Below are 7,430 nucleotides of genomic sequence, written 5' to 3' on the forward strand. Positions count from 1 at the left end.
ATTTAATTATGAATAAGGAAAAAACATACAAAATATAGTTTTTGAACGGTTTATTATTTATAAAGAGAAACTTTGATCGGGATATATATACTATATATATACTATTTACTTACAATTTTTTTTTTAAGACTTCAAAGTCGAAACAAGCACAGGAAATTTCCAAGCCGGTTAACAGAAACTTGAATGAGACAAAAATAACCTTTAGATCTCTATATGTTCTTCTTCCCCCCTGTTGCTTCCACGTAACTCTTATCCTATTGGTGGAGCTGTGCTGCTATGTGAAATTATGACTACATAAAAACATCCGGAAAGACTCATTGAATGATTTTATAGTTTAAGGTTAATAAATTTCCATAAATTAAAGTTGAAAATTTATGAGAACATGTTTTCTGTAACAAAACTTAGTAAAAACAAACTAGCAAGGTTTATAGATTCTTTAATGATTATGTATGTATTCATAAACTAGTTCGATAAACATCGTTCGATAAATCGTCGAACAACACACAACATTGAAGCGCGAAATTTCAAATTCAAGGAAAGATAAATAACAAATATTGCGAACAAATGATATTAAATTTACAATAATCTCATGTAAGAAAAAATAAAAGGGATAAAAGTAGTACAGAAGATAGAAAAATCTATAAAACTGGTGGCTGGGAAATAGAAAATATATAAATTTATGTTATTAGAGTCTAATACTTCTGTCGATCAATGTGTTACGACCGTTCGCGGAGAGACGCAGTCGCAGTAGCGAGAGGCGTAAATTCTCGCTACGATTCGGTGAATCGAAGTAGTCGTTCCCCTGTTTCGGTTAAGATAAGAGGTGGTTAAATGAATATGACACAGTATAGTAAGTTATATTTCACCGTTTATTCCAACAACTTATAACGAAGGCAGTTACGCTGATGCGTATGTACGAGATTTTTTTTTTATTTATTTGTTGAAATTACAATCAATTCTCGCGTTGAGAATATGTACGAGATGAATGAGTGACTGATCTGTGGGTGTGTCCTACCCGGTGGAAGGATATTGACCGTTCGAAGGATGTGAAATCAGAACTGTCTTGGGAGACGATGCTGTCTCGGAGGAAAGCTAAGGATGGGTGTGTCTAGCGCACGGGACCATCGGATTTGTTGGTGACGATTTTAGTTAGGAGAGTGAAGGAAGTAGCTTCGTTGTTAATTGGTTAACGAAGGGTCTTAACCGCCCTCGAGAGAAAGTGGTTAGTGGGAGGAAAGTTGCAGCATACGTGAGAAAAACTAACTTTCCCTTGTCCAGTCGGGGTAGACAATAGTCTTTAGAAATTCTTCGGAAACAGACGTTTGTTTGGTTTGAAGGACCTTTTGTAGGAAATCTATGAGATTTATGGAAGGTACTTGAAACTATGGAGGATACGCTGCGAGTATCCGGTGACATCTGGTTGCCATATTGCTCGCGGTGCGACGTAACAAAATAGAATAGAAAGATTATACCACAGACGAAATTATACTTTATACTTTATTATTACATTACATCAATTGACATCTTTGGAATTACAACGATTCGATACACATTTTAACGTTTTAACGTTTTAACGTTTAACATTCTAACATTCAGTTAGAACTTTGTATTGATTAGAGATATTGTAACGACCAGAAATATCGATACATATATCAATACTTTTACCTCGAAATTCGTAGATTCGTACTCTTCATTGTCCATACAAATTGTGTCATATATGTCCAAACCAAATTTAATTTACGTGCATTAACGTTTTCAAATCCATTTTTTATTTTCAAAGAACATCATATTTGTACTCGGTATTGCCAGTAAGTATCATGAAGAGACGAAACGAGTATCTCGAGTTAAGTATTGTTTAAAATAGTATATAGCCATCTAGATATAACATTCAATGATTTTTCCCTCACTTATTGTAAATTATTGATATTGTAAAATTATAATTGTAAAATTATATAGTAAATGATATTGTAAAATTATATAGTAAATGATATTGTAAAATTAAATAGTAAATTCACACGATGTTCAAATAATTCGAAATAACGATAGACCAAAAGCTGTTTAAACGAGACACAAGAATTAATCGTGCATTTTATTAAAAAGTTAAGTACGAATAAAAGAAAGAAAATTTTCGAACTTTTTTCGAAAGAACATACATTTATTATACAACATACATACATTTATTATATATTGTGTTCTTTCAAACACAATAATACCTTCCATAAAGGAGCACAGCTCAGATGAGACTTTTTATAGTTAAACTTTTAACGTACTCATAGAAACGAAATTTTTTTTTTTTAAATAGAACTGTTACATTTTACGACACGTATAACATCGAACATTTACCAACATAGCGATGCCAGCGTACATATATATATACTGGTGTACTGGTCATCTTTTTTCCACACGTTTTTAGCTTTTTAGCTGTTTGTGAATGGGCGCCTAATCAGCCAATCAGAAATGGCCGGTATTCTATGAATCCTTTTCTTCAATGCTCGAAGAGCTGGATATTTATCCAAAGCTGGTGCCCCAAACATATACTCGAAATTTTCAAGGGCCGCTGCAAATACGAAGTCCGCCCATGTCGTCTGAAAAAAGGTTTGTATACATTTATTTTGTACCTCCTCTATTAAACAATTTTTATAATTTACCTTGAAAAATGTGAAAAATTGAACTCTTAACTAAAGATCACTAGCTTTTTAGGAAGAATTTGGATTTTTATTTTATTGTCAGATTTTAATGGATAATTTTAGAAACTTCAACCTTTGGAGGTATTTGTTAATTAAAAATGACAAAACTGGTATTATGTAAAAAAGAGTAATGTGTATCCTGAATCAATGTCGAATGGAAATTAGACAGTTCTATAAAAATAATCCTTCTCACGATTCCACAACTTCATAGCTTAATTAAATACAATTCTTCGGTGATATAATTAGAAATACATTTACAGGAATTGTGTAATATGATAAATATCTCGTTAAACAAATTGAAATCGTAAACTCTAGATTCTAGTATTCTTTCACTTTCATGTTTCCTATGAGCCCTTCAATCGCTAAATATTTTGCAATGAAACACGTATTATTAAACAACATAATCATACTAAATTAATTTAATGTGACTATTTATTATTATTATATAATAACACAGTGATGAAAGAAATAAACTGGTCAAGTAATCTAAGGAACGATAATACGTATCTATGTCAGTGACAGTGAGAAAAATTCAGATACCTGTACTTAAGTGATTACACTTATAAGTATCATTATATATTATATAAATATGATATTTCGAATGGTATCATTTATCACTCATTAAACAAGAGTGTCATATCCAGAGAAATGATTTTACATATCTTAATCTTTGCTTTGATTACGATAGTAATAATTTCTATCAAACTTGATGAGGAAGATACATGAATAATTATCTAAAAGCTGAAAATCTTGGCAAATTCATTTGTACATAAACTAACAGGAGGGAATTTTAAAGATACACTCTGCTCTCAACAATTAAAGCTGTCTTGTCGCAACAAAGTTTCAATAATTTTTTATGGACAACATGGCCCAGTTTGCACAAAGACTAAAAATTTTAACATTAAATTTGGATAAAAAATCTTACGGTAGTAGGAATGATATATCCTTTATCTTTGCCAATAATCTGGTCGAATTTAGTCAAGTAAAATGGTATTGTTTCGTTAAAAAGTTGATTCTTCCTCGCTTCCTTCTTTTCAGGATTCTCCTCCATGCGATAGTAGCAGATATCTGAAACGTATATGAAACCAACCGTTACGTTCATTTGTGTTTTTCCCCCAAACGAAGAGAAAATAAGTTGTGAAAGATGGAGTAGCCTCTCATAGTTCCTACAATTTCTTCATTCTCTTTGCTTTCTTCAATATTGCCTCAACAAGTTCCTGTGGTTCACGATACTCGAAATATATACAATGTTACCAGCGTGGAAATTGTCTTGGAAACTTGGAAAATCTTTCAAGAGGAACAACATTGCTAACTGAGATTCGAGAAAGGAAAGGTAAGTAAATCCTTGCTTCTACTTAGAGCTTTTTTATTTACTTCTGACGAGTAAAGTACTGTTATTAAAATTTGATTAAAAGTACCAAGAATGTCGAGATATAAACAACCATTTGTGGAAAGGTCAGGAGAAGTAGAATTATCGAATAAACGTTATATAACTCTTAGTGATTAAGTAAGAGAAGAGAAACGAGAAAAAAGTCTTTTATCTAGGTCTGAATAAAGTATACTATATTTATCTCCATATCAAGAATAACAACAAGATATAAACAGTCTTCTAGAAATTGAGTAAATATTACATAATTACATCTTGAGCAATATTTTACGTCTTAGCTTTTGCTTAATCATTATGATAATCTTAAATATCTGTAAATTCTTCACAGACTCTTTGCATCTTCTATACAGGTATCTCATGATCATGTGATAACACACAGGAAGAAAAAATAGAGGAAAAAACAGCGTAAAAAAAGTTGCGTAGGAGTATCGTCGCACTACATCATTCGACAATTGATGCACGTCATGGCGATCGTCACGGTTTAAAGCAGGCCATCAAAAACACGTTTGTTATCGTACGGAAAAATCTGCGACGTTCCAGCTGTTCAGGTGCATCGAATTGTGAATCATCGGCGGTACGAAGCAAGGCGAGGGGAGTAAATAGAGAAAGAAGAGAAGAGAAGGATTCGCATAAATGATAAAATATAATCGTTCGTTCCTCGTCGATGGCGGATGGATGGCTTTAATCGTGGACGATATCGATACGATTATATTTTATACATTTGAAACAAATATAAAAGACGAGCAAAAACCAGAGATACGATCGTTATGATATTATTCAATCGGTAGCCTATTTACCTCGTTTTTTGTTCACCTTCTCTGTCTAGTAATAATTTTTCGATTCGACTGGCGTGACGTTACGTTGGCGGTGTAGAAACACGATTTTAAACACCTGCGGATAGTTGCATGAGTTTCGAGCGATTCCATTCCCTTCGATTTATATTTATGCGATCAATGCGCGGATCGATAACGCATTATGCAGACAGCAGGTGTTACGTAATCACACATATCGTAATTGGAAATTAGTAACGTTATCGCGTACCAGGATCTTCCTGTCTTTGATCATCGAGTAACACTTCGTTGTCCTCGCTCCTTCCGCGGATAACCAGCGTTTATCATATAGAGACAGGGATTTGCAAAGAATAAAAGTTGTAGAACGTTGAAAGGCGTTGAGAGAAACGTGATGTTATCCCGTTATTCGTTAACGCAACGCAGTTAAAAAAAATCCCGTAGGAAGATTACGATAATAGATAACCTGAGTCGAGTGTTTGTCGGGGGATCTAAAAGATTCTTTCGAGTTGAGCGTCTGAGATTGCAGAGAAGAAAATTTGGAAGCCATCGAATTCGTGATGTCGATAGAAATCTTCATTTGGAATCGTTGTATCATAACGTAGTCTGCTTATTGTCGATAAGACTTTACTAAACTAAAAGTGACTACTAAAAGTTTCTATCCTCTAAATTCTATCTACGATTCTATAATCTAAAAACTGACTTTTGCAAACAAACTGTAACATTCGCTTAACGGAAAGATATACGTATCTTGTTTGTACTCGTCTTTTCACAATGAATTCTGAACGTCTGTCTCTGTGGTGAGACAAATACAAAGTCATCTCATCAGTTACTCACCTTGCTTCAAATCTCTAAGAGTATCGACGAGCTCGTCGCATATCATCGCATCCCATTCGTCCTTTCCCATTAGATCGTACTTCCTCGCCAAGTATCGCGCCACAGCGTTACTCTGCGCTACCGGTTTCCCGTCTATCTCCAGCACAGGCAGCTTTTTATAAGGCATTGCTAAGAACAAACATGGCTCATATGAACACTGTGTAGAGGGAAACGATCGATAGGAAATCACAACACAGCTTCCGAGGCCGTTGCGTTCTTGTGAATAGATGAATCGAAATCATTTCGGTTTTAATCAACATGGCCTAGTAAAGAAATACAGAAATGTCTTCTTTCTCCTTTTTTTCTTTTCTTGCGATTACGATGGACAGGGTATCGCGTGTTTTTGACTGTTGAGAAGAACCTAAAGTTTTTAAAATCAAGGATAAAAGATCGAGTATAAAATTTGTAATTCTCACGGAAAGGAACGAATCTGTCTGATGCGGTGTACTGAATATATGAGGAACGATCAGTATCGTTTTGCGGGAAGACCTTATGCAATGATAGTGGACTTACAACTGCGAATAAAAAATTCACGTCGCATAATACCAGACACGGAAAAAATATTAGAAAATGTACACGGTTCTTGTAATGAAAATTGAAATGCAAGGAATATAAATCGAATGTCTCTTGCGAACGTAATTTTGTGTTTTACACCGACAGGATTGATTTACAGACTTACGTTGATTTTTGGTTTCTCTATCTGCAAGCGACATATAAGATTATATCGAAGACTATGCTGCATAAAACTTTTATTATACTATTTACGATAGAAATGTCGCAACGGAAGATCGAATTTTATGTCTGCTTTGTTCTTTCGACTTTTTAGCTATGTTCTTGTTCATTTCCGAACTGATTTCAATTTTTTATCCTTTTTTTCCAACAAGTCCTAAAAATTTTTTAAATGAACGAGAAACGTAGAAGTATTTTTGTATTCCTATTTTAAGTCGCCTATTTACGGTTTTCTCAAAATATTCGAAACGCTTCGATTCATTGAAAACAATAAAGATTGCAACGCAAAAATTCGAGAATCGTAAGTGAATTAAGTTGGTATTCGATAAACACGATATTACGGAAGCAAAACTTAATGAAAAGTTCGACTTTATTCCGTATGAAATTTTACTTTAAGTAAGTTTAACCTGCACGTGAAACGAAAGTTTTATCTACAGAAAAGTTTGAGTAAATGGTAGATACCTGAGAGTTGAACGATGAAAGTAAAAATCGATTCTTCACGCTTACAATCCTTGTATTCAGGCCAGAATTCTTCGGGGATCCTCTCGTCGGTATACTCGATGCCAGTATATGCAAATATGTACCGTATATGTTCGGCACGACCACGGGCATTGAAGTAGATTAGTTTGTAGGTAGGTTCGTCGCTCATTTTCCTTGCTCTGTCAACTTATCGAGAAAAATGATACAATTAACTCGTGTAATTAACAGACTGTGTGCGTGTTTGTGTGTATAGAGAACAATTTATTTATAGATGGAATAATTCGTATAATACGCAAAATAAATCATTTAGAAGGCTGGAATATGTGTTTTTGAAACAATTAATTATGTTGAAAAATATTTCAAACGAGATATAATTATGAAAAACATAATAATTAAATGTATGTGAATGTATGTAATAATAGTTAAATGTATGTAAATGTAATAATTAAATGTAATTAGTTGTGAAAAAAATAATAATAAAAA

General features: G+C 33.5%; 1 protein-coding gene and 1 long non-coding RNA gene across 2 annotated transcripts; one reads left to right on the forward strand and one right to left on the reverse strand.

Moving 5' to 3' along the window:
* The first annotated feature begins 1,970 nt into the window (after positions 1-1,970).
* LOC117241181 lies at positions 1,971-4,805 on the forward strand. Its single transcript, XR_004494919.1, has 3 exons — positions 1,971-2,595; positions 3,726-4,020; positions 4,425-4,805. It is a non-coding gene; the product is annotated as an uncharacterized LOC117241181 (long non-coding RNA).
* Positions 4,806-5,026: 221 nt separating this feature from the next.
* On the reverse strand, positions 5,027-7,275 carry LOC117241180 (hematopoietic prostaglandin D synthase-like). Its single transcript, XM_033507157.1, has 2 exons — positions 6,930-7,275; positions 5,027-5,867 (listed from the first exon to the last, which is right to left on the reverse strand). Exons 1-2 carry the CDS (start codon positions 7,114-7,116, stop codon positions 5,692-5,694), a joined length of 363 nt encoding a protein of 120 aa, XP_033363048.1. The 5' UTR covers positions 7,117-7,275; the 3' UTR covers positions 5,027-5,691.
* Positions 7,276-7,430: the final 155 nt, after the last annotated feature.

Source organism: Bombus vosnesenskii, unplaced genomic scaffold, assembly GCF_011952255.1.
Source record: "Bombus vosnesenskii isolate JDL3184/JDL3185 unplaced genomic scaffold, Bvos_JDL3184-5_v1.1 scf7180000015349, whole genome shotgun sequence".
Lineage (NCBI taxonomy): Eukaryota > Metazoa > Arthropoda > Insecta > Hymenoptera > Apidae > Bombus > Bombus vosnesenskii.